The following is a 26,187-nucleotide window of genomic DNA, read 5'->3' on the forward strand; positions in this document are numbered from 1 at the left end:
CAAATCACGCTAAAGTTTATTCAGAACAATAACCCGGTGATGAGGGCTTTTTTTAATAATTTTTTTTTATCTAACCCGCTCCCCCTCACCCCCATCACTCCTCTTTGTCCCCTCCCATCACCCTTATTCACATATTCTTCCATGAACCCTCTAATGTTCATCACCGGAAAGGTAGTTGCGTCTGGCCCATCGCATCTGGGAAAAGGCTCGCTTTCCAAAGCCGCCAAAACCACCGCCGCCGAATCGGCCACCTCGGTTGCCTCCGGAGCGGTTTCCATTGCCGCCGTTGTTACCGCCACCATTGTTGTTATCGGTACCGCCGTTGTTTCCCCCGTTGGCGGCGTCGTTGCCGGTGTTGCCGGTATTGGCATTTCCATCGTTGCCGGTTGCATTGTCACCGTTGTTGTTCCCGTTCCCGTTGTTGTTACCATTGTTGTTTCCGTTGTTGTTTCCGTTGTTTCCGTTGTTGCCAGTTCCATTATCATTGCCGTTGTTATTATCATTGCCATTGCTATTATTTCCGTTTCCGTTGTTGTTGTTGTTGTTGTTGTTGTTGTTGCCGTTATTGCCATTGTTGTTACCACCGTTGCCGGCGTCAGGAGTTTGCGTAGCATCAGGCTGACGTCCAAGAGAAACAGTCGGCGTCTCCTGAGGGAAAGCCGAAGTCACAATTGTGTTGCCCAGAATAGCATCGACAGCCGCGCGGTTCTGCTCCGCGTCGTCGGAGCCCGCGTTCTGGTTCGCCTCGACAGCATCAGGGAAGTCGGCTTGGTTCTTTGCAACCTGATCCGTGACCTCCTTCAGAGTCTTTGCAGTTGTGATTTGTTGCGGGCTGTTGGTCTTTTCCTCCGTGTCGATTTGTTGGACGGCGAAGCAACCACCGAAGGGACCAGCAAGAGCATTATTACGGCAGCGGACGGTGCAGATGTTGCCAGTTGAAGCTGTCTCAAGTTAGATGGTTGAAACTGTAGCGCTCTTCATGGAAAACATACCTCCGAAACAGTTCAGATCATCGGGCATCACGACAGTGATGTTGAATTGCTGTTCCTTGGCTTGAGACAGACCATTGGAGCCAGGGACGTTGTTCAAAACAGTCAAGTTCTAGGTTTAGCGTTAGTGAGTGCAATGGCTAGAACAACGGGGCGCTTGACTTACTTGGGAGATCTGGTTGGCATTGCTGCTCTCATCAAGATCACAGACGTAAGGGCCAGCACCGTCTGCGTTGACCTGGTGGATGGTCACAGTAATCTCACTACCAGCTCGGACCTGGGTAACAGCGCCGGCAGAGAGAGCATTCTCTGTGTTCTCACCAACGTCGATGTTACCGGACAGCTCGGTTCGGCCGCACTGGTTGACGACATTGGCTTCAATCTCGGCGTCGCGAATCAGGGTTGCGTCTTGCTGGCAAGGGTTGATGGTTGTGCAGTTGCGGGCGATCTCGGGATCCACTAGACTTCAATGAGTATTTAAGAACCAATGGTTATAATTGCTGGGGTCTGACCTTGAAAGCCCACACTGGCAGGAGAACCATCCTCGCCCTGAGCATTGAGAATGACAGCATGGCCATGGGCCAGTGCCAGTAGAGAAGAAGAGACAAAGAAAGAAAGAGAATGCATCTTGACTAAAGTGAGAGAGGTATTGAAAAGAGGAGTGTGCCAGCACAAAGAAGCAAAGTTAGAAAGTAAAGACGGTTAGAAAGAACAGGTCACCAGGACCTCGAAAGAAGAGAATTGAAGAGTTGAGCTGACACTGAAGGTGATGAGCGACGGAAAGAGAGGGAAGAAGATGAGGCTATATAGAAATCACACCACTTACCAGCGCTGCTAATCTCGTAGAGTACCTGCTACAGCGTCTGTCTCACCGTCGAGGGAGGCATTGTGTGAAGGGGTCCTTGACAGTCGCGATGCGACGGGCCCAATGAGCGGATCCGTTTGCCAGAGACTTTTGCAAGTGGGTTCTAGCGTCTGAGAGATGACACAAGTGCCAAGACGCCTCGGTAGGCGCCGAGGTAGGGGATGGGAAGATTGTAAGTAGGTGAGGAGGTATATCACCGGAAAGATGGACTAGGATTCTTTGACAGGCCAGGTACTGCATGTCAATTGCAATCTCCAAGTCGGCTATGGCCCATAGATCGTAAATCCTCTACAAAAAAAAATGGACAGTGATGTCGACGTGCATCTATCTCCGTTCATCCGCTATTCCCGGCCATGAATCGAACGATGCTACCACCCATGATTAACGATTAACCCGAGATCTCCGACACTCCTAAACTGCGAAACCAAAAACACCTCCCGAACGCGTTTTAAAGCCCGTCCCCTGGGTTTCAATCGCGGTGGAGAATCACGCGTCGCTTAGTGGCAGCTCGCGTTTGAGACTGGCTTGACGAGAAACGCGGTCGTTTCAAGGGGCTCGCCTGGCGCCTATCGCATTTCTTCGGCAGTTTTAAGCCTAAGCTTGAAAGGGGTGGTTTTGAATCGATAAACAGCCACATGTCTGGTTGCGCGAGTCAAGGTAAACAATGGGTTGCAACCTCGGACGGTTGATGCCACATGGTTATTGGCGGATGATTGTCTCACTTGGTTCTAGACTGGTTTCTTTGAGTTTCTGCTTGGCCGATACTCAGACGTCAGAGCCTCTTGCGTGCTTCTCTGCCGGCCTTATCTGAGAGGATGGGACTGGTGGGAATAGCATCTTTGTGGTTTCATGAATGGTTTTAGACCCGATTGAATCCACACATGCGGTTCCGCTCGGCGCTAATTATAGTGATTTGAATGATGTCTAAGAGATTTGCAAGAAAAATTGATGCGATGTTGGCGAGGATCGTGTTTGGCGAGGCCCTCACGTTCACAATGCCTAACCTACACCATCAAGGTCGCACGGCTTCAAAGAAGTGGCCTTGGGGCATCTAGCTGTAGAATTAGAATCATGAATGATTAGAATAATTCTCTAGTTTTACTTTAATTTTTTGAGGATGGTTCTGCCTTATTGTAGTCCTTATGATAACTTTTCTGACAACATTTAGGTCTTCTCGATACAATATTGTTCCGGTCGAGCTTCACCTCTATCTACCCACCTAAATATCCACCAAGACAGGAGTATTTTCACCAAGCTGTAGTTTATCTGGCTCTTACACGCCCTCCATAATTATGTCTCCGAATTCAGCGCTTATCGAAAGAATTATGCATTGGCCATCTTCCCGTCAATCACTCGGGGTAGCGTAACCGACCTAGGTATTTACGTCAACCGGGAAGAGTCCAGTTGCAGAATCTAATCCTAGATACCTTAAGATAAAACGTTATTCAAATAGTTTTAGGATGAAACTTAAGCACGTTGAATGATTCTCTGGAAGGATTGCAAAGGTCAAGGGCGCGTTAAGCAGGTGGTGCATCTCCCCTAATTCACCCTACCAGTTGAGGCAATTTTCGCCTAGAGTTGGCTATGTTTCCCTATAGAAAGAGCCAGAAAGGGAAAGCCGGGTGGAGACGACCAATGGCTCCGTGACACCGGAAGACGTGCGACTAATCAGGGGTAATGATAGGGCAGAGCATGTCACAGCCTCAGTCCCCGCTTCTTTGAGTGGTCTTGAGCTCAGGGTGGCTTTGGCCAGCACCCTGAAGAGTTGTCAGCAAGAATGAGACAGGGCTAGCCGGAAGCACGATGGCACTTTCTAGCACCTATCATAGCAGGTAGGGATGAAGTCCTATATGCCTTAGATTAGTATGATCTGCTGAGTGCGAGAGACCAAGGCCTCAGGACCCCATTGATCTAACCCTAAAGGAAGCAGACTCCATCAGGGACGTCATTTATCGAGATAACGATGTGGACACTGGGCAGCTGCCACGGCGAGGCGGTCTGCATTTGCATATCAACTACCGGAGCGGATACCACAATGCCACAAGTACATAGCGGCTCCGTGAACTCTCGGGTGGCGCTGGGGATCCCTGTTCTGTTCGAGGCGGTCTCAACAATGACACGTGAGGCCCTCCCAATCATAGCTCTCCCAAGCATAAACCTGTCAGTATGAACCCATTCGGGCAGAAGCTGAATCACCTTGACAGCTCTGTGCGGTTGTAAAAGGCTAGAATGCTTTGCGAATGGCGAGCTGTATCAAGGATCATTTCAGCTGATATGCGGAATTGACGTCCTGTCAACAGGGATTCTCATCATATATCTCTTTGATTAGCAATGCACCTCCTTGTCACCAGACGCGGGGTTGGAATAACCGACTCGTTAGCGTGTGGATGATCCCGGCGTTAAACTATCTTGAGGCAATTCGGCTAGACGGAACGGGAAAGAAGAGATTCTTGACAACGCTGCATGTCCAAAACTTGCTTGGATAGCATCAATAGCAGCGCACATGTCTCAGTTCAACTGCCGGCAATTGCACAATGGGTGCGGAACTCACAAATTGCGGAATCATTCAAGCTCCGAGCAACTGAGTAGACTTAGGACCTCCTTGAACTATTTAATCCCCTTTTTGTTGGCGCTTATTCTATCAGAAAAAAGTAGCTTCCCATCGACAACCCCTATCTCCGCAACTCTATCTTCCTCTTTTCATTACATACAAGTCCTATCCTCTTCCATTGAGCTTCCAGTATGCAAATCTGCGTGCTTCAAGTCACTTACCCGGACGGTCATATCCTCCGTGAGCACGATGAGTACGCCGATCCAGGCTGCTATGTGAAGTAGCACAGCTTCCATCGGCTCTTATCCAAGTTCAACTTTGACGGTAGTCTTTTGGACATTGCCTGTGGCACTGGTCTCTTTGGTCGTCTGATCCGAACCAAGCAGTAGACACACTCCAATGGATCATCATCGACTAGTCAACAGTCACGTCACGTTGGACTTGATATCTCATCAGAGATGGCTCGTCTTGCAAAGGACTTAGGCTATAACCATGTATTCATCGGCCCAGTTCAGGAAGTCCTCCCCACCATCACAAAGTCTTTCGATCATATCATGTGCTACCAAGCCATTCACTTTGTGAGCGCCTTCGAAGTTTCTTTGGTACTATCTCGATGCTTCCAACTAGCCAAAAGGTCGGTGACTATTGGTGTTGACGAGATCCCCGAGGCGTATAACGAAGCCATCAAGAAGCTCCCGCCCCCGAACAACCATGTTCAAGAAGTGAGAGATTTTGGAGTCCCGCGAGGGTGGAAGTTGGCTCTGGAGGAACAAGTTTTTGGTTGGAAGTCGCCAAACACAAACGTGGATGTCAACACGACCCTGTTCCACTTCGAACGAATATAAGATGTTATACCTTGGAGATGGAAACATAGTTTATTACTATGACTAGGTATTGATATAAAAGATACATCAATACCACTCATTCACTCTATGAGTCCCGAATCGTTACTGCTGTTGACGCTGTAGAGAAGCTAAAGTCCGTAAGGGTATCCGTACAAGGAGAAACAAATCATATCTTGTTTCTTCCTTTTCTTTTTTTTCCTCGACTTCTTTTAGGTCCGGTAATGCTCCTTCGCATTCGTACCTAACAAACCCATGGGATAGTGACCTTCTCCCTTAGAGTCTGAAAATGTGGGCAAACACCATCGTTTAGCATCCTCATGCCATCAAACCAGACTTTGTATAGCTCCGTCACCCGAACTTGGCTGAAAGAAGGGAGGACCCTACCTAATATATGGCACAGTCCAGATTGGTTCTGGACAGGCCACTTCAAAGTCCTACATTGACTCGGAGGAGTCAAAGACCATTTTGACCAGGCACATTTCCCGTTGTCGGCGATAGTTGGGGCGGTAGGGTATGCCTTTGAATCATACTGGGACACAATCTGGAAAGGCAGCCAACATGCGTGTAAACCCACCCCGTGTAAGGCTTCTGGCTGCTGTCTATCGGTTGTCTCTCGAGTCTCACGTCATTATACGGGGTGTGCTTATTGTTAATGACGGCGCAGATGACGGGTTGAAATGGACCGGGTGCCCCTCTATCAAGCCACGCTTCGTGTAGGTCGAGTGTGTCGAGACACCACTTATCAACATAAATACAAGAATCGTATTTGTGTTTGACTCGCCATTCATCGTTAGGAGGGACCGGCATCTTGATAGTTAGACCTTGTTCGTTCAAGGAGACGAACCGCTCTTGTATGTCCTCTTTGGAAGCGCTGTGGAGCCTTTGGCGGTCCTCGATAATCGTCCAACGTAGTCGACCCCAGGTACTCCAGTGAGCACCGATATCTTTCAGCTCATCCTTTACCGCATGCTTAAAGTGATACATATAACTCTTCCACTGGTCATCATCGGAGTAGTCGCATCGATAGACGGCAAAGCCCCATCTTTTCGATGGGGTGAGCGAATCGGGTCCCGGTAGACTGGTTGCCGTTGCGGGCTTCGGCGCGATCATGGAGATGAAGCAAGGGAGGAGGAGGATGGTTTCAAGGGCATGAGCCGAAAAGAGGAGGAGATGTTGAGTGTTTCAAGGGAGAGAGAAGCTGGCATCTTATACACGAGTAGGTACCGTTAAACTTTTCATGGCTGCTCTTACATGAAGGCGAAGCAAAACCTAATGCGTTCAAAATGTAAATGAGTTGACGCTGCATGTCGTATTTCTCCTTTTCGTATTCGTTGCTTGGCCCGAAAAGTTAAACGTAAAATCCTCATCCATTATGAGACCACGTCGTGCTATTGAGGGATAACGATCCGCCTGACGAGACGGACCATGAAGAAAAAGACCAAGGCAGATCTTGTACGGACTTGACCAGCCGGGATCACCGGATCCTGGAGAGGAGAAATGCAAGCACTCGTTATGTGAAAATGGCCGTGTTACTTCATGGGCTGCATTGTAGCCAGCCCTCGCCATCAGTCTATGACATGTCGTTCGACTGTAGTCGGCGTTTTCGAACATTATCTATTCCCCGGCAGAATTCACCGATCTTTGTAGTATAGAGATGAGCACGGTCACACTTCACCTCAGATTTCCGTCACCAGTATATTGCAATGACAACGCTTATGCAAATTATCTCACAGGAATGTCCAAGTCGCCTCCAACCCAGCAAACATGAAGACTGGCACCCTTGACTTTACTTCCATCATGACAAGCGCGACACCCGTTCTCCTCGCAAGGTTTCACATCCTTAAGTGGGAATTTTTGCCCTAGGAGTGGATCTCGACGATCCTTCTTTAATTCAAGCTTCACTTGTGGTTTGCATGAACCCAGTTTCATGGGATAAATCCTTCGTCCCAACGACTCAGACCACTCGGTAGCCCGAAACAGAAGTCGTAGATCCCGAAATAGGAGAGAATTTGTATCACATAGAGCATTCTGTCAGCCCAGCTGTTCTGGCCCCAGAATTGTTTCCAGCAGTGTTCGCTGGGGGTAAGCATACATCCCTGCATGACATTAGCACGTCGGCCTATGATGGGCTGCGTTTCCGTCCCGTGCTTCATCGTGGGCAGTTGCTTAATTAACAAATAAGTTAAAGGATTTGATGGCGGTTTTATCACGCTACCAAAGGGTTGCAACTCTCACTCCTGAGCGTGTTCGGCGGGAAAGTGCGAGTACCAAGGATTCTCTCAATCTTCCACACATAGACAGGGCGACAAGCCGGCAATCTTTTGAAGGGGTATAACCATCAAAGTCCGAGCGATCGTCCTACGAAGTCCGAGATTACAGGGTATATAAACAGTAGGTACGTTCAGCAGATTACTGATGAGTTGAGAGGGTTCGAACCAAGCCAAAGTCATTCAGCTACCAACAATGTCTCCTTTCCAGAACACACTCGTTTATCTTCTTGCCGTTTTTCCCAGCACAGGATTAGCTCGCAATGTCTTGGGCCCCATGTGTCTAGATGGGCCTTGCTCTGATGGAAGGTATGCTTTTGCCATGAACGGAGCAGCGAACTGTAATGCTGATCGAAGCACAGCTGCTGTGGTGCGGGAGGCTTCTGTGGTCTGACCGACGAGTTTTGCGGTGCAGGATGCACCAGTGGCCCCTGTAAGGAGGTCGACTGGAAGAGCCTCTCGTGCGACATCGCCAACGACGAGGAGAAGCCCGGCGCTGATCGATGGAGAGAAGCTGAGGCCAGCTTTGCTTTTGACGAGGCCATCAACAAGTGGTTGGATGCGACTGGTGATGGTCTAGAGAGGTTCTTTGGCGAAGAAAAAGATGGTACCCGTCTTGACTTTCCGAGATTTGTAAGCTTGGCTCTCAACTTGCCCAGATCATGAAGCTGACCACATGTACAGATATCTGCTGCCCTAGGTGGTCCAACTGGCATGAGGTGCCGTGAACTTGTTGATCGCAATGGCTGCGACAACTACTCCGATTGCGAGAATGAGAGTGACGGCCCTGGCGCTAACCTCGTGCTCAATTCTTTCGTGTCTCTAAACAATGTGGGCACCCTCCATCCCTCACGATACGGCCTGTGGCTGACGTCCAATTAGGTCATCTGGAACTGGTATGACCAGCTCGGCCGCACCGCCGGCTACGTCCAGAGCTCGATGGGTGACTTCTCAAAGACCTTTGCCCCCGTTCCCAATGAGGGTATGGGGCTTACGCTCATCCTGGATATGATTAGCTTCGGCTACGTTGCCATCGGTGCTCCAATGTGGAAGACTGGTATCGATTCCTACTTTACGGTATGAAAAGCAGGGGGCTAATGTTTGAATCAGTTTTCAAGAAGATGAACGTGATCAAGGATGGCGACAACTTTGCTGTTGTTGAGGGTCTGACCAAGGATCTTATCGGTCAGGGTGTTACCATCACCAAGGATGCAACCAGAGCGTAAGCCGACCTTGAAACTTTGCCTTGATGTCCAATACTATTTAGCTGACTGAGCATTGAAACAGCGGCACACAGCTCACCTCTCAGAATACCCTCGAGGAGCGTGTCGGCAACATGATCAGGGCGTGGTACGCGGCGACGGACTCTCTCAACCAGCACCTCTTCAGTGGTGAGCCTCTCGGCCTCAACGACAACCTCGATCTTCTAAAGAAGACTATTGCCGACGGAAAGTTTGTTGATGCGAGCTTGGATCTGCTGACCGCCGAGGAGATCGACCAGCAGGCTCGACGCGCCATCTATGGCCAACTCATCCCATACGCTTGGGCTGTGGGCACTTCCGAGTCTTCACCTTTGTAAGTATCAAGTAGGAATTTTTCTTGCCCTCACTGACTTGTTATTCAGCTTACTGCGCTCAGGCAAGAAGTGCAGTGACGGAGGCCGACCCGACCATGTTCCTGGAGACGCCCCGAGCTGGTGTTTCTCTGATGACAGTGGCTTTGACGAGGTGTTTTATCTCTTGGGTGCTCAAGGAAATGACAACTGCGTCAACGAAGACCTCTTCACTGGCTTCAAGTGCCGTGACTTCACAAGACTCCCTGGCATCAAGGAGCTTGACGGATCCAAGTGGGGTGGTGTCACCGAGGAAGACATCACAACTGCGTAAGTAACATCCACTTACCCATATTCTAGTAGTGCAAATACTGACATCTTAGCGCCTTCAACACTTGGTGGTACAAGAACGGACAGACCAATAACCCCCGCCCTGACGAGGAGACCGACATCAATGCCAACGACATGCTCTCAGACATCATCGACATGGAGATCCGTGCCCCTGGACTCGTCTGGCTACCCGTCTGCGGCGGCGACGAGGCCCACAGCAACTGGGAGAACAACCTCAACGGCAAGGGCAAGTCAGCGCACTACCCGTGCAACTAAGGGATCTCAAGGGTCAGCAGTTATTGGAGCAGGATACGGGGTTGCTCGCGACCAAATAGCCAAGGTGGCCGAGTGGTCTAAGGCGCTGTGCTTAAGAAAGCTAAGCTTACTCCCAGTAACATGGGTCCACAGTATCGAGAGATTCTTGGGTTCGAACCCCAATCTTGGCATTTACTTTTTTAACTCGCTCGGCTTCTGCATAACTGCAATGTTACACACGCCGTTTGATTTTTGACCAGCAGTCACTCGACGAGTCCCAATGATATCGTGATTTCGATGACTTGTGCTATGACAGTACACGACTCTTATCTGTTCGTTGCCATAGAGAGATCTCATTGACGTTTATACCCACTTGTCCATCCATACGCGAGTAACGCAACTTGGAAGCCAAGCAAATAGTGTCCTAGAGTAAATCCTTCGATTTATCATCTCTCCTGATATGTTCCCTCCCAAGAGTCATGTAACCCAACCGTTTCCCAACCCTTGACTCACTGCGGCTCCGCAAGGCATCAAGCTCAACCAATATCAGCCGATTACAACACCACATCCGACAGCCACCTAACCATTCTTAGACCTGTCTGTCCCGAATCCGCGGTTAAACCCACGTGGTAGCCAAAACGTTGACATGGCGTGCTGTCAAGCTTTAGATTCGCGAACCGCGATAAGCTCCACCGGTCTTGCAGACGGCCTATGACGACGCCTGTCCTGTTTTACAGATATCTCGGCTACGGACATGTTCCATGACATCGTGCTTTGTGACACTGATGACGCAAACGAAGGCTGAATCCTTCAGAGCAGGGTTGCTGCAGATATGGTGGGGTTGCATGAACGAGCTGTATTAAAGACGACGATCTTCTTAAGATTCTCCGGGTTGGTATTTGTGATTTTTGACAGCAAAAAGACATCCGAGTGAATACTGATATCATCATGGTTGCTGAACTAAGGGGCCGTGCCCTTGTGACGGTCATTCTACTGACGTCGGGTGTCGATTTTCTGCTTTTTGGAGTAAGGCAATTCAGGATGTATAAAATGAGCCGATACTGACTAATCTATAGTATGATCAAGGTATTGTGCGTAATTCTCAAGCATGAACCTTCATTAACGATGTAAAGGCTTATTTGGTGGTATCCTGGCCGGGACTCGGTTCCAGAATATGCTTGGAAATCGTGAGTAATGTCTCATCACCTGCACTTGCTGGTACTGAACAAAGATAGCAAACTCCACAATGAGCGGCTTGGTTACTGCCATCTACGATGTTGGATGTGCCTTTGGTGCCGTCAGTGCCTTTTTGTTTGGTGAACGAATCGGACGAAAGCGATCCATCATCTATGCCAACATCATCGGTAAGACGCGAAGTAGACATTGCGAGATCAATTCTCATCTGTACCAGTAATTATTGGGGCTATCATCCAGGCTGCTTCTTATTCATATGCTCAAATGTCAGTTTAACCCAAACGATTATAGCCTAATACTGACTTGATTAGGTTCGTCGCTCGAATCATCGCTGGCATTGGCATTGGCCTCAGCACTGTTGCAGTACCCATCTTGCAGTCAGAAACCCTTCCAGCACATAATCGAGGATCGCTTCTCGTTGTTCAATCTGCTCTGATCGTGGTTGGCATCTCAATCGCCAGCTGGGTCTGTCTAGGCACTCTGTACGCCGAGAGCTCAATGCAATGGCGATTTCCGGTATGATACTTCACCGCATGCAAGATACGCATTTTCTAATATGCCTTCAGATTGCCTGCCAAATTCTCTTCTCTTTAGTCGTCCTCGTTCTCTGTCTATGGCTCCCCGAGAGCCCTCGGTGGATGGCCAAGACCGGCAACGTCGAGGAAGCTCGCAATCTTATCTCCCGAGTTCTGGACAAGCCACTCGACAGTGAAGAAGTCGAAAGCCAACTATCGGAGATTCTCAAATTTCTTGCGCTTGAAGAAGAAGCCGGAGAGGCTGCCTGGCATGAGATATTCCGCAACAACACCAAGTCGCGAAACCTCCAGCGCGTGTTGCTGGGTATGGGACCATACCTGATGAATCAGTGGAGTGGCATTAACTCGCTGAGCTAGTGAGTTATTAGGTCCTTCCTATCATTTCACAGTGCCTCATCTAACAACCATAGCTACCTGGGTTATATCCTCCAGACATTCCTCGGATACAGTCAAGTTGTATCCCTCGTCCTCGCAGGCGTCGCCTTCACCCAATGTGCCATATTCTCAACACCGCCATATTTCTTCATCGACAAGATCGGCCGCCGAAATACAATCATGCTCTCATCAGGTGCTTGCGCCGTCTGCTTGTTCATCATCTCGGGTTCCCTACAGCATCAACGCTCCGCCGACGCTGCAGCTGCGGTCGCATTCATCTTCTTATACCTGGACTGCTACGTTCTAGGCTTCCTCCCCGTTTCGTGGTCGTATTCTGCCGAGATTCAACCTCTTCGCGTTCGTAACAAGGCGACCGCTATTGGAGTCTTTAGTCACTGGGTAAGCGCCTCGCCAATCCGACCACATGGCGAAGAGACTAACAATTTGCAGATCAGTAATTTTGTCGTCGTCATGGTCACGCCCATCGGAATCAACAACATTGGAGGCAACTTCTTCTGGATCTGGGCTATCATTTGCGCATTGTTTGTGCCAGTAGCCTACGTTTTTGGTGTCGAAACCTCGGGACGAACTCTTGAGGAGGTTGACCAGATGTTCTTTGATGAGCCGCGGATTATGATGGGGCTGAATCCTAATCACAGAAGGGTCATTAGGGCATCTCCAGGTGGAGAAGTCGCGCAGGTTAGAGCCGTCAAAGCTCAGGGTGATGGAAGTGATCTGGAGGCGACACAGCCAGAGAAGGCTTAGATGCCTCAATCAGGCAAGGGGTGCAAAGTGCTGTCATGGGTACAATCTCTGACAAGTATCTTGGATTCAGGATCATAGTTACTACGGGAATGTGTAGCATTAAATCCTCCTCCGCATCAATCACCTCCCCTATCATACCAGTTCACACCCCGGGCTTGAAGCTGAGCTGCAAACAGGCTGCGCGGCTTCACCTGATTACCAGACTGGATCAAGGTTGCATTCCCATTCGAGTCACCAGGGCTTCCGCAGCCGACACACCAGTTTATCCCCAGTGGAGGTGACTCAAAGTTCACGTCGTTCCGCAAGTTCCAGCCGACACCGGCGTTGACGGCCCAGCCGCGGCCTGTGGTGCCTCTGTTCCCGAAGTTAGTTGGCGCCGAAGAGTCTTCAGCCAGCAACCCAGTGGACCAGCGCTCAAAAGGCTCGAACTTCTGGTCACCAGAATCTGTCTCGTAGCGGGTGACGGCATTTGGTCCCGGAGTGAAGGCATCAGTGGAGACCGTATAGGATCTGGCTGTGTCGAGCCCAACTTGGGTAAGGTCTTGGATGAGAACCTGGCTACCCCTGAGCACAATATCAGAAGGCAGAGATGTTCCCTCAATGTCCTTGTTCCGATCCATGATTGTGTCCTGGATGGTGATCCTAGCCGCGTCTCTCTGAATCTCGAAGAACTTGTTGAAGCCAGTGAGGTTCAATCCACTGGCCCAACTGTCAACTGTCCAAGACGCAAACCTAACTGCAGCGTAGTTGCAAGTCGTGTAGTCCAGGCGCATTCCGGAACAGGTATCAGTGCCAGCTTCTATCTGAAGGTTCGCGACTCCCATCTCTGAAGTCGGCTCTGGTGGGGTGTAAGCCCGGACTTCGGCCTTCATGTACGCCGAATTGAGGTTATCCGTGAGGGGGATCTTGAACGTGATTGTGTTGCCACTAATGGTCTTGATGATGTTTGGCGCCATGATCTGAGTTCCCACCTGCCATCTCATTAGCATTGCTTTGTCCCGGGGTAGAAATAGCTTACTGATATCCATTCTTGGTGGTTGCCATTCTTGACCAAGTCACTCATTCCATTAGCTCTGACCCAGGACTCTGTCACAGCTCGAGCGATGTAAACAGACTGTCCGACCACAAATCCAGATGCATCCTTGACTGTAACCGTGGAAGCCCGGACCGGCACGTAGCTGTTGGTGATCCTGGACCTGTATCCAAAATCGGCCTTGGGGGCGATGCCGAACCTGCCAAGCGTGAATACGGGCTTGGTAGGTTTTCTCTTGAGAACGATAGTTGTGTCTTTCTGCCCGGTGCCCCTGACAATGACATTGCTGTACAACTGGATGCCGGCCGTCATGTAGAACTTGCCCGCTGGGATGCGAACAGTGCCTCCACCGTTTTGCCATGCTTGATTGATGGCCTGCTGAAGAGAGGGGCCAATATCATCGGTCGCCTTCGTCGGAAGGGCAAGGACGATGTTCCCGTTACCGATGGTCGGAAGGGCCGAGTCTGAGTTACGATAGCCGCAGTAGCTAAAGTCGGGCAACTTGTCACCGCGAGAGCTGGCGACAGAAGCCCAGTTGACGACGGGGTCTCGTTTGAGCAGGCCAGCTTGGGCAAGTTGGACAGTGAACCAAAAGATAGTAATAAAAGTAAGGGTCATTGCAGGAGATGTTTGGTGTAGTTACTGTGAAGATTGGTTGAGTTGTAGTGATGTATTGATTGCTTGAGCTGAGATTGACTCAAACGACAGGAACTTGACGTTGACTTTATATGAGTTGCCCAGTGATTCGGAAACAGAACGGCCTGGGCGCTTCGAGAACTCAACCGCCTCGTCCGCCTTGGAACGCTCGTCCCTGGTCCAGGCTCCCGGCACATCTTTCGCCTTGGACTTAATGCTAGTGCCAGACTATCGAAATGTGACTTGTCAGGTCCGAATTTCAGGCCTTGTAATGCTCAAACTCATCCTCCCTCAACGCTATTCGCTTGAGGCTTCTAGCACTCGACCTAAAAGCAGACGGGTGATCCCGCAGCCCTCTGCATCTGTGTTAAGGCTTCACTATCACCAGAATCGTATGATCAAATCCAACATTCACAGTCCAGGGTCTGTCACTCCTAGGCATGCTCTTGGCGCTATCCTGTGCCACAGTTCTTGAGATTACCGCGGAGCGCAACAGCATCGGCAGTTTCCGCGGCTCTCAAAGGAGCAGGTCTTTTCGAACAAGGCGGGGAGAAATAACACAGAAGCCTCCCATCCAAGGGTTCGCTTGACTTGGTCCTTGGATTTGACTTCTTCATCAACCTCCCAGGATTCTAGTGATGGGCATTCTGAGCTCACTGAACAGTGTATTGTGATGAGTATGTCACCTATCCTCTCCTCCATTCGTCCTGTGCATGATCATTCGATTTCTTTCTAGAACTAAACTCGCTGTCACTGTGCGTTCCAAGGGAAATATTGCGGGGCTTAGTACAGTTCCTAGCTCATGGCGACTCTCAAGATCGATAGAATGATGGAGGAAGTCTATTTCCTCCCAAAGATGCTTAAATCTACACTTGCGGGGACTAACGTGAATGCTTTAAACCTGGAGAAGCCACCTCTAGTGCTCTACGTCCTGTATAATGTGCACCTTTTACGTGACTCTTTTCTCTGAAACAACCTTTCTTAGAGCAACATCAAGAATAATGGACATACCAGTCAACATAACCTCTAAACAAGATCTCAAGTGGCTCTCAAAGGGCAATGCTTGACGGAAGAATCCCCAACCTTGGCAAGAGGACCCCTACTCGAAGTCTCAATGGCTTCGGCTGTCATACCAAGCCCCCCATTTAAATCAGCCAGCCGGTCGGTATGGAGGTTAATCCAGGCGTTGGTCTAAATAGCCTCTGCGTTCCTGTCTCGGCCGTGGCGTTGACCAGACCGGATCCGGCCCGGATCCACAAACTGGGCATGTCACCATCCAGGAGACTATCCTCCAACTCGCCCAAATCTAGGAAATGTGCAGCATGGAAGTTGCCGCGAGCCTCCAAGCCAGTACTTGCTCTTGTCCAATTTCGGCTCTCCGTTAGGGACTCCACGGGCCACATGGCCTCTCGAGCAATGCACACAGGCAAGCAAGCCTTTTCCGCATCCATCCCGAGCCGTCTTTGGGCCCAAAAGCGTTGAGTGGAGCTCAATTGCCGAGTGAAGATCGACACCCATCGCATCCGCCATGGTCCACGTTGAGTATGGGTAGTTGGCTCACTCTGCGTAAAGTTGTCAATTAACGGGCGGGCCACGACAGAGAAAGCAGGGCCCGATCTCCGCCGTTTTTCCTGCATTCTGTATAATGCAGCGCCTGTCTTCTTGGCAGTGGAGCCAGTGATGGCCCTTCAATGTGTCCAGTGTTTGGATGGAGGCGATGCAAAGGGTTCCCTGTAATAACGCTTCTGACGATATCTGTACAACACGATAATTATCGTCCAAATCGAATGATTCCTTCTTAGAGATAGCGACTTTTCCCGGACAAGATTCGGAGATAAAAAGGTGATGGAGTACGCTCAGTGAAAAGGTCCACGATTTGTGTGTGACGCTATCTTGGCCCTCAATCACATCATCGTGTCTCTAACAAATTTGTCATCCGCCGGGATCCCACACTCACGAAACCTCAATTTTCCCGATGGCTGTCTCAAACTTCAGGGTCGTCGTCGTTGGGGGTGGTCCAGTTGGTCTGGTGGCAGCTCATGTTCTCTACAAGGCTGGTATCGACTTTGTTGTCCTGGAGCGTCGCCAGAATGTCGTCCTCGATCTTGGAGCAGCCCTGGTCCTTGCACCCCATAACATGAGGGTGATGCACCAACTTGGACTCTATGATAAACTCATGGAAATTGGGGAAGAATTGCTCAACACGAAGGGCTTTCTCTTGAATGGGTATCAGTTCAAAGCGGGTACGGAGCTACAGCTTCTGAAGCAAAAGTATGTCATTCCGATGTCCATCTCGGCGAACCGCGCTAACTTTCGCAGTCATGGTGTTGGGCTGGTCGCATTTCACCGCGCCCAACTCGTCCAAGTTCTATACGACAATCTGCCAGAGGAAGCCAAGTCAAAGTATTTTCTCAACAAGAAGATCATCGCCATCGACTCAATCGACGAGGGTGTGCGCGTAATTTCCGATGATGGCAGCATCTACGAGGGCTCCATTGTCCTGGGCGCCGACGGCGTGCACAGCATCACTCGCAATTGGATGAGAGATATTGCTCTTTCTGAAAAGCCCCATCGTGTCTGGGACCCAAAGGAGCCGTTCACATCCGTGTACAAGTGTCTGTGGGCTAGCTTCCCGCGTCCTTCTGAGCCAGGAGCCAACTTTGAGACAACAAGCAAGGACCAATCGGCAATGTACCTCACTGGCCGCGAAAGGGGCTGGATTCTACTGTATGACAAGTCTGAGCCGACAACCGCCCTACGATCATATTCAGAGAAGGAAGTTGAGGAGGTAGCGGCCAAGCTAGCCGAGTTCCCAGTCACCGAGACCCTCAAAGTCAAGGACGTCGTCAAAGAGCGGTTCACATGGGGCATGTCGGATCTCGGCGAGGGCATCCTGAAACACTGGAGCTACCGACGCATCGTCCTCACGGGAGACGCCTGTCACAAGTTTACGCCCAACGCCGGCTTGGGCCTCAACAACGGGATCCAGGATGTTGTCGTGTTGTGCAATGGGCTGCACCAAGCTGTTGCAGACGGGAAGACCGACATCACCACTCTTACAAAGGTGTTTGAACAGTATCAGAGCGACAGAGCGGAGGCGGTGGAAAAGGACTACAAACAGTCGGCGTTGGTTACAAGGTTACAGACTTGGGCGAGTGGGCTATACTATTTCCTCAGTCGGTTTGTTCTGTCAAACAACTTTGTTGCCAGGTTTGTGGCGCGGTTTGTCACGTCGCCTCACATCAGGAAAGCAAGAGTTTTGGATTTTGTCAGGGCAACGGAATTACCACTCGGTAACGTCGGGTGGCAATATGCCATCCCGCAATGAAGAAGAGTGTCAGACGGGTTACGCATGGTTACAACTTTGTTCTATAGCGTTTGTGTTTTGAATAGAGTGGTTGTCACTTGGCAACTCCCGTGTTATATATTGAACGTCCAATGCATCTTCAGTCAAAGCCTCGTTTTCCAGGCGTCAGGGCGCATGTGTGTGTGATACGACTGGGCATGGATGTGGGCGGGGCTGATACCTAGATGCATCCAGATGTGCGTAGGCTGGCCGATGCGGAAACAAACAGTGACAACACAGAAGTCTTGACAGGACTGTTGAATATTAAGGTGAAGACAGCAACACAGCTTTCTCTCGTTTTCCACTAGCCAAGACTGATTGTTCCTAAGCCGTTAAAAAGGATGAATCACTCGTCAGGCTTTGCTAGGGGCAGGGGAAGCATCCTCCTTGATCCCCCATCATCGGAGAGCCTAACAGCCTCGAGCGCAGGCTCAGTTCACACCCAACATTTGGGACTGGCCCCCAACAAGGATCAGCAGTGTTACGGCGAGAAGACAGGCAAAATGGCCAGGGAAAGAGAAGGTCCGTGTGCTCTGTCCAAAGCCACGATGCATGCCCTAGTTTTGTTTGCTCTCGGCTCCGCCTCCTCATTGGCTCGTCAATATCACTTCTCAGCTCTTCCGTTACACGGCAGCAACTAAATCTTCAAGCCTGATTTTGAGTGACGCTATGAGCCGCTTGAAGATTACTGGGTGGTAAATGTGCAAGAAAGATCTTGCTCGCCGATCGGGTACTCAAGTTCCCTCTCCTCTCCAACCTCTTGGGTTTCTGCAAATTTCATCTTTCAACACACTCAGAAATCCATCGGCGGCTTGCCTTTGACCCTATCCTCTTGTCTCTCCAAAGCTCCTTTTGAACCTCTTTTAACAATATTACGATGGATTCTCGTGAGAGTTCCGTCGAGGTTGCTGATACCAGCGACTGGGGTAAGGCCATGGCGAGATTGGCAGAGGTTCATTCACTCTCAGCACGACACGACGGTAACCTTCATTCCATGAATTCGCCGTTCAAACAGCAAGATGAACGATTTGCATGTCTTAGAGCAAAAGTCCAGCGCCTGGACGTCGAGTATCATCAGGTACTCTCGGGCGGTCTGCCAAATAACGCCAGACCAGACGACACCATGTCGGAATGGATAAGACGCCGTGTCCTCAAGATACAGAAACTCGAGGATGAGCTACGGAGGGGGCCCAATCGAAAGATAGTCGAACACGCCGAGGCCGACTACCAGGCACGATGTCGAGAGGAAGAGAAGCAATACTTCCTTGACTTGTTGAAAGTTTTTGGCGACCTCGGCCGGGGATGGGTGATGGAGTCCTATGGCCTAAACGACTACATCGCCGCGACAGACATGGCGACACCGCGGTCCATGGCCAGCAACGCGTCCACTCCTTCTCCAGAGAACAATCAAGCCGACGAGCTACCTGGTGGTGACGAATGGGACGTTCCTGAAGACGTGGAGGATCCCACCCCTCTCGCCCCCCGATCGAACACTCACTTGACGGAGGTCGCCGCCGGTCGCAAGAGGAGAATCGCCAGAACCGACAAGTACAGACAACGGAAAAGACCCCGCTACAATGATCCCCGGGGCTCCTTGACGGGCGACCGAACAATCGAGTTTAATCAAGTGTTTCAGGGTAGCAAGGCTCGAACCAAGTACAGAATTGCCCGGTACCCGCCACAAGGCGGCGCCTGGTATATTTTGGAATGTAGGGAGCACGAAAAACGTTTCCCTAAGGATCCCATTCATGGTGCTGCAAAGCACCTAGACTCTCCAGCCCATGAGCATATGGGGAGAGGCCATAAGCAGGCAGTCCGGGAACTCGGCACACTCGTCCTGGGCTGCAATGAAGCACTAGCAGCCAAAAACAACGCCATTTTCGACCGAGCCTTAGCCAAAGATGCTGAGAAGCCTGGTGGAAGCAGACGACCTAACAATGGAGCCCGCAAAAGTTGCTTCAGACCACCCGCGGTACGGAACACCGCCAACATCATGACGGTAAAGCCAGGCGACATCTGTGCCACTCGTTGGCAGGAACACAAAGGTCTTTATCCCATCTACATACTTCCGCTCGGGGTTTGCCCACGCCTGGGCTTCACACAGAGCGCAATCGTCCAGACCAAACTGGTCACTCAGTTGCCCTCCTGTTACGAGTTTGACCCAAAGACAGACAGCGAGCCTAGATGGGCTCCTGACTAGGAAGATGGCGGTGCTCGCGTAAAGGAGAGGCTGTGGCCAGTCATGTTCTTCAAAGATGGGAGGTTCCCGAACGTAAACGAGATTTCTTTTGTCCCTGCTAGTCACATGAGACCCTACGACAAGGCCGATTCGACCATTCGATACAAAGACGAGGTCGAGGACTTTCTAACCAGGCGTGACAAGCCTACTCCCTCGCCTTCGGTGGAGAGCCGGGGATCCAGCCCCAGTAAGTTATCAACAGTTGAGATCGGACTTGGAGCACCATCACTAACTATGATTGCAGCAGCCAATTCGGATCACCAGGATACCCCCATCAGTGATGATGCCGTTCCAGAGGACGCAACGCTGAGACAGCAACATTCTCGGCACCCTGAGATTCAACGCATTCTGGAGCAGGCGAGTGCCGACTTTGGCGAGCATGCTGTTTTTGAGGAGGAGCATGAAACAGATGAACATGGCGACTTCCGTTACGACCCACGCACTGGTGAGACAGACGACGAGGAAGAAGAGGAGGAAGAAAGAGAGAGCGTTGTGAGGAGCACGTACCATTTTCGAGATTGGAGACAGAGGCGGAGGTTTTATGATGGAGACACTGAAGAGTCGGCGGCAGAGTCGGAAGAGGAGGAGGAGGAGATGAGAGTGGATGATGGGTTTGACATCTACGGGGACGATACGCCCAGGAGATCACCACCTCGCCACACTCGAAACCGCACAACCCCCCAGATGCGATCTTCACCAAACACGACCAACCTGCCAGTGTATGATGAAGAAGAAGACATATACGAGGATGACACCCTCAGGCGACCGTCGACTGACCGTTCTGGAGGTACATTCAACACACCAGCGCCCTCTGCGAGGAATGTGCCTAACCCCCAATTCCCTGAATTCAACGAGTTCTGGCGGCGGCACAGTCGAGAGAGGACAACCGAGTCAGACCAGCAAAGTTCGTACAGTGAGCTGCTTCGTGTAGGTTTGCAGATGAGCTAGACGGGCGCTTCTGATTAGGTGTGGGGGCGGGTTGGTCAACGAGCATTGGGCGACGGTTTGAGCAACAGGCGAAGAGTGCTCACGCATTTTATGCAGAATTTGATTGGCATAGTTATGCAGATCAATTCAGAACACATGAAGTTATGCACATCATTCATTAGTGAGGTACCGATTTCTTTAACAGCCACTCCAGCCCTGGACCACCATCGCTCAACCAAGGGGGCGCTTGGCGCACTAACAGTCTGGGTACTACGGTATTTCTATGTCTCAGCATAATTCATCGAAGTTGTGCAACCACCTTGACCATGCTTACCCTACGGCAGTGTACAGGGAGGTTTGTCAACGTCCATAGAGTCCAGGCTCGGGCTATTCCTGAACCTTCTGGTCAGAATCCCGATTCAATACTTATGGTGAAGTTTAGGATGAACACTTTGGTTAGTTCTCCTCACATTAACACATGTTTCTACCGCATGTTTCCTGCCCAACCAACCCCGGGGCGATGCTTCTGCGCGGCTGCTTCATACTTGATGCTCTTCTTCACATCAAAGATCAATTTAGATCATTGAATGTTCGCCAAAATACCTTGCTAAGTGCACCGCCATCTGAGTGAGAATCAAAACCAAGGATAATTCCACTGGAAAAGCCTCAACTGCGTGTCATCCTGTCGGAGCAGGGTTCGCAGTCGCACCCATATGGCAAAGTTGCTCTAGCGCATTGTCAAATAAGCTCCCGCTGACGTGTGGGTCGTCTCCGCTTGTCTGTAATATCCGGTTGGTCAGTTCGTACGGTAGTTGGTCGATGAGATTTACGGGGTTCATCTGACCCCCAGTCGATCGTGCGTTCTGACAAGAGAATACCGTCTTGAGATTCACGTCTTCAATTGAGTCATTCGGTAAGTAAACCCCGGATCAAATCCGTTGGAAGTAGGCTTATCTCCGTACGCAAAAGCAGGGGTCAATTTCTAATCATCATACGGATGCAGGCGTTGAACCCACAAGGCTGCTGTCCGTACGAGGTCCACCTGGCCATCGATGGGCATGATTAGCAAGCAGCAAGCCAACTACTGGCCATTGTGTTTGAATCCTTCCATTATACCACCAAGAAGCGGGAAGACCTTTGCTCCGACAAGGCTTCTATCATGCGATGGCGAAGGAAGGGGGCTACTTACCGAGGAGATGTCGACCATGAGCTCGAATGTGGTTGAGGGTCTATAAAGACTGATGGATCTCTCCCGAAAGTATGGTGTTTCTCTCTTCACTATCAAATCATCCATTACCTTGCAACCCCATTTCCTCTTTAGCGACAACTCTTGCACATACACCACTGTCATCATGTCTGCCCCTCAGTCAAACCTCTGGAAGCCCCTCAAACTGGGAAACGTCACCCTCTCCCATCGAATTGCTCTGGCCCCTCTTACACGTCTTCGCAACGATGAAGAGCACCTCCCCATGGATATCATGACCCAGTACTACACAGACCGAGCATCAACTCCTGGAACTCTCCTCGTCAGCGAAGCCACCGGTGTCTCCAAGACCGCAGAGGCAGCTCCCCACACTCCAGGAATCTCTTCGCCTGAGCAAGTCGCAGCCTGGGGCCGCATCTACAATGCTATCCATGCCAAGGGATGCTTCATCTTTCAGCAGCTCTGGGATATGGGCCGTGCGGGGTACCCCGAGTACGTTCAGAGTCGTGGGCTGAAGTACTCGTCCAGCACCAACAAACAGTTGGAAGGCCGTTCGATTCCACCTACTCCCTTGACTGAGGAAGAAATCTGGGAAAAGGTTCAAGACTTTCGATCTGCTGCCCGCAAGGTTATTGATGCTGGCGGCGATGGCGTTGAGATCCACGGTGCTCACGGGTATCTCATCGACCAGTTTCTGTCCAGCAGTATCAATGATCGAACCGATAAATGGGGTGGATCCATCGAGGACCGTGCTCGCTTCTTGCTCGAGATTGTCAAGGCTGTTGTTGAGGAGATTGGCGCCGAGCGAACTGCCCTTCGCCTCAGTCCTTTTGCAAGCTTCCAGGGTGCCTACACGACTGACACGTGGGACCAAGTCAGCTACATCATCAGGGAGCTCAAGAGAGCCGGGTACAAGCTTGCGTACCTGTCTTTTGTTGAGCCACGGGGAAATCCTACTCTTACCGACGCCATTGTCCGTCTGGCCTCAGATATTGAGAATCCTTTTGGGGAGAAGAAGCAGAGCCTCGACTTTATTCTCGAAGAGTGGGACAACCAATCTCCTGTCATGGTCGCTGGCGGTTATCTGCCTCATAACATATACCAAGCGGTAGACGAGCAGTATAAGAAGTGGGATGTTGTTGTTGCCTTCGGTCGATGGTTCGTTTCGAACCCGGACTTAGTGTTTCGGGTCAAGAATGGAGTGCCTTTCACGCCTTACAAGAGGGAGTTATTCTATGCCTTCAAGAGTAACGAGGGATACAATGACTACGCCTTCAGCGATGAGTTTATCCACTCGGCCAAGGTGGAGGCAGTGAAGGCGTAGTGTGGGTTGGGCAGTGACATTATGTACCTATTCTAATGATTAGAAGGCGGGAGTAACTAGGGTCGATAGATCATTAAAGAAGGTTTATCAAATCGTTGAAGAGAGTTTAAAAATTCGTTGAAGATTTATCCCCTTCATCGTACCCTATCTGAAGCTCGACCATCGTATCTAAATCACATTAGAGCAGAGGGATTCTAGATGAGGATGATTGTATGCTGCCCTGCTGCATCGCGATGGGCCGAGAGTATGTCCACGCCATCTCTCCGCCAGTAGTTCAAACACCGAGTGACATTCCCACCTTGTTCAGCGTCTTCAGTTCTGCGTGCCGGAAGTCCGTTGTCGTCGGCACCTTGTAACTCGTCTGGTTGAGCATCGGCAGTAAAGTCGTTTTCCTCAAAAAGCCTTGACGGTGGAGCATCGACCTCTGCTGGCTGTGCTACCTCCGGTAACAAAGTTGGAGGAGAATCGATACCGTAGTTTGATAGATGTCCCATGCCCACTCTTCGGTAGACACCTCGTGAAGGCGTCACCGGGGTCAGAATTAGGCAGTGAATCTCAAACTTGTCTGACAGTCTGTCCACCCGAGTCCTTAAGATGAAGGCGTAAAACGGGAAGGTCACTTCATACCCGTCGACATCCCAGTAACAGTACAACGGCTGCCGAGTTGGGGGGTTGAGAAAGATCAGGGCCTTGCGCGAGTTGTTTGCTCGCGCGTCCTCTTCCCTCACTACAAACATGGTTCCTCTCAGGCCAAGCCTGCCGTCGGCCAGGTGCGCAAACTTGTCCCCTTTCAATGGAGTAGTATACGCTTCGAGAATCTCGAACGACCAATTAGAACTTGATATGCCGCGATAGTCAATTTCCACTTCGCCATCAACAGAGGCCCAAGACCAAGTGGGTGCGCGATACCCAGCCACGCGATTGTTCGCCCTCGATGGCCTTCGAGAACGTTTGGTGTGAGCCCTCGCCCAGCAGATCTCGGATCGCAAATTGGCAGACCATAGACCAGCATAGTATGGTGTATGAAGCCGAGAATGAAACCTCCGCGCAAGGCCGGACAGGGCAGCGAGTTTATCGTTTGGATCGGAAAGGGCCAATGGACTATACATCTGGACCATTTTGTGCCAGACATCGAGACATTGCGCCTTTGTCAATTGGTCGAGACGATTGATGGAGAACAATTCGGGGTCTTGCTGAACATCGGAGTCTTGGAAAATTGACAGAGGGAGATATCTTAAAGGGTAGTCGAAGGTATTGTTGAGAGAAGGGTTGGAAATGTCGGTGGCTTCACAACTGAGCTCCTCGGAGCACTCGAAGAAGAGTTGGGACCGGGTAAAACTGACGTTTCGTGTCGCTAAGCATCGTTCTTGAAAGACCCAACCTCGACTGTATAGAAGTTGCTCGTCGAGGTGTGTAAAGACGCGCGCGTCACCCTCAAACCACCATAACTTGGGCGCTGTGTTGGTGGGTGTGTCTGTAGGCGTAGGTGCCTTGTGAGACAGGAACGACAAGGAACTCTGGTCGGGAAATAAAGGGCGTGAACTGTCGGAGGCAAATGTGGCGGCGATGTTAGCGTATGCATTGTGGTACACCTTATCCATCACTGCAAGTTCTTGGGCGAGGTCATCTTCGGAGTCTTGTAAAATGCACTGCCATCGCTGTCAGTGCTTTGCACCGTGCCGCGTCTAAGGTACTCACCAGGGAATCGATCCATAGGTAGGGAACATTGAGTTGATGAGCTACCTGAGCAGTCTCGGAAAACAGTCTCGGGAGTATCTCTGCTGGAATACCCTCCGAGAACGTGACCAGTGTGTCGCTCGTAAGTGTGAGCTGCTCCGAGTCCCCCCATCGGTGGCTCAGAGTGATGTACTCGCTTCCCGAAGGGACATCCTCACGACTAACAACCTTGACGCTGATGATTCTGTTGAGTTTCTGGACATGTAGTGCTCTCGACGGAAACCATTGGCTCTCCTTGCGACACTTTGCATGATTCCGCTTGCAGTTATTGACGCGATCGGCGAGGTAGGACAAGGCGCGTTGAGAGGCTGCAAAGGCGGTCTCGTCGGAAAAGCTGCGGCATGGAGGGTTTTCGCTCAAGATGGCCTTTGTCTCCAAGCGCGAGATCTTGTTATCAGGGAGCCATACTCTCAGCCATAGCCCCTCGTAGTTCAATGTCGCCGCTGTCTTGACCCTGGGGCAGAGGATGTGAAAGTCTTGAACAGCGACAGTCTCAGCATCGAGCGCGGATGTGATCAAGTGAAAGATCCTGGTACACCACCAACAGCCTGCCTGAGCGCCAGCCACAAGCTCTGAGGGCTGGCGGTGGATCGTGACCTCTCGTCCACGCAGGAAATTGCTGAGGCTGAGGAATGAGGAGAACTTGCGATGGGCTGGCTCATTCACGACGCGACTACAGCGGGAGCATTCTGAACCAGAAACGAGAGTTGGCCGAGACAAAGGCATCGGCAGGTAGGAGAATTGATTGCGGCCGTCAAACCATGGGCAAAGGAGATTGTTCAGCTGCGTCTTGCTTTGTTCTGGTGCTCATGCACGTAATCAGCGCATCCTGGCCTCTAAAATCACTGCCTCACCAGGCATATCCTTGGTCAGCCACAGCGCCAATTTGCACTGAATGCTCCAAACCTCATTCCGCAGTTAACCAAGAATCAAGTCCCAATTGAAAGAGCAGTAAAAACATCACCTGCAGAGCCATTCTCTCAATTCCATCATTCCAACTCCACCCATCGGCCAGAGTCGCGTAAAGTGGTCGGTCACGCGTCACTGTGGAGACGGCCCCCTCACCGCTTTCGCCACTAACAACAAACAAGCAACCAAAAGTGGCAGAAACATCGACATCATCAAGAACATCCACGGAACCAGGGAAGCGATATCTAGGAACGAGCCCGCTACCCTCTCTTCTCGAAACCATATACTCGACACCTCTTTCTTGGCTC

The 26,187-nt window shown here is 50.8% G+C and overlaps 7 protein-coding genes across 7 annotated transcripts; 4 read left to right on the plus strand and 3 right to left on the minus strand.

The window, feature by feature from the left end:
* Nucleotides 1-150: 150 nt before the first annotated feature.
* On the minus strand, nt 151-1,616 carry NCS54_01441800 (Hypothetical protein; the record flags this gene model as incomplete). Its single annotated transcript, XM_053159569.1, has 4 exons — nt 151-941; nt 993-1,101; nt 1,156-1,448; nt 1,502-1,616. 4 exons carry the CDS (start codon nt 1,614-1,616, stop codon nt 151-153), a joined length of 1,308 nt encoding a protein of 435 aa, XP_053015544.1.
* An 8,986-nt stretch (nt 1,617-10,602) lies between these two features.
* NCS54_01441900 (MFS domain-containing protein) lies at nt 10,603-12,524 on the plus strand (the record flags this gene model as incomplete). Its single annotated transcript, XM_053159570.1, has 9 exons — nt 10,603-10,680; nt 10,731-10,740; nt 10,788-10,841; nt 10,890-11,018; nt 11,066-11,114; nt 11,160-11,364; nt 11,415-11,740; nt 11,795-12,158; nt 12,210-12,524. 9 exons carry the CDS (start codon nt 10,603-10,605, stop codon nt 12,522-12,524), a joined length of 1,530 nt encoding a protein of 509 aa, XP_053015545.1.
* A 116-nt stretch (nt 12,525-12,640) lies between these two features.
* On the minus strand, nt 12,641-14,175 carry NCS54_01442000 (Hypothetical protein; the record flags this gene model as incomplete). Its single annotated transcript, XM_053159571.1, has 2 exons — nt 12,641-13,495; nt 13,543-14,175. 2 exons carry the CDS (start codon nt 14,173-14,175, stop codon nt 12,641-12,643), a joined length of 1,488 nt encoding a protein of 495 aa, XP_053015546.1.
* Nucleotides 14,176-16,168: 1,993 nt separating this feature from the next.
* On the plus strand, nt 16,169-17,521 carry NCS54_01442100 (FAD-binding-3 domain-containing protein; the record flags this gene model as incomplete). The annotated part of the gene is made up of 1 exon (XM_053159572.1): nt 16,169-17,521. One exon carries the CDS (start codon nt 16,169-16,171, stop codon nt 17,519-17,521), a length of 1,353 nt encoding a protein of 450 aa, XP_053015547.1.
* Nucleotides 17,522-18,416: 895 nt separating this feature from the next.
* NCS54_01442200 (Hypothetical protein) lies at nt 18,417-20,726 on the plus strand (the record flags this gene model as incomplete). Its single annotated transcript, XM_053159573.1, has 3 exons — nt 18,417-19,538; nt 19,740-19,965; nt 20,023-20,726. The coding sequence occupies 3 exons, from the start codon at nt 18,417-18,419 to the stop codon at nt 20,724-20,726; spliced, it is 2,052 nt and encodes a 683-aa protein (XP_053015548.1).
* Nucleotides 20,727-22,057: 1,331 nt separating this feature from the next.
* On the plus strand, nt 22,058-23,233 carry NCS54_01442300 (Oxidored-FMN domain-containing protein; the record flags this gene model as incomplete). Its single annotated transcript, XM_053159574.1, has 1 exon — nt 22,058-23,233. One exon carries the CDS (start codon nt 22,058-22,060, stop codon nt 23,231-23,233), a length of 1,176 nt encoding a protein of 391 aa, XP_053015549.1.
* Nucleotides 23,234-23,427: 194 nt separating this feature from the next.
* NCS54_01442400 (HET domain-containing protein) lies at nt 23,428-25,696 on the minus strand (the record flags this gene model as incomplete). Its single annotated transcript, XM_053159575.1, has 2 exons — nt 23,428-24,882; nt 24,932-25,696. 2 exons carry the CDS (start codon nt 25,694-25,696, stop codon nt 23,428-23,430), a joined length of 2,220 nt encoding a protein of 739 aa, XP_053015550.1.
* Between the last annotated feature and the right edge of the window lie 491 nt (nt 25,697-26,187).

The sequence above is a fragment of the Fusarium falciforme genome, chromosome 12, assembly GCF_026873545.1.
Source record: "Fusarium falciforme chromosome 12, complete sequence".
Classification (NCBI taxonomy): Eukaryota; Fungi; Ascomycota; class Sordariomycetes; order Hypocreales; family Nectriaceae; genus Fusarium; species Fusarium falciforme.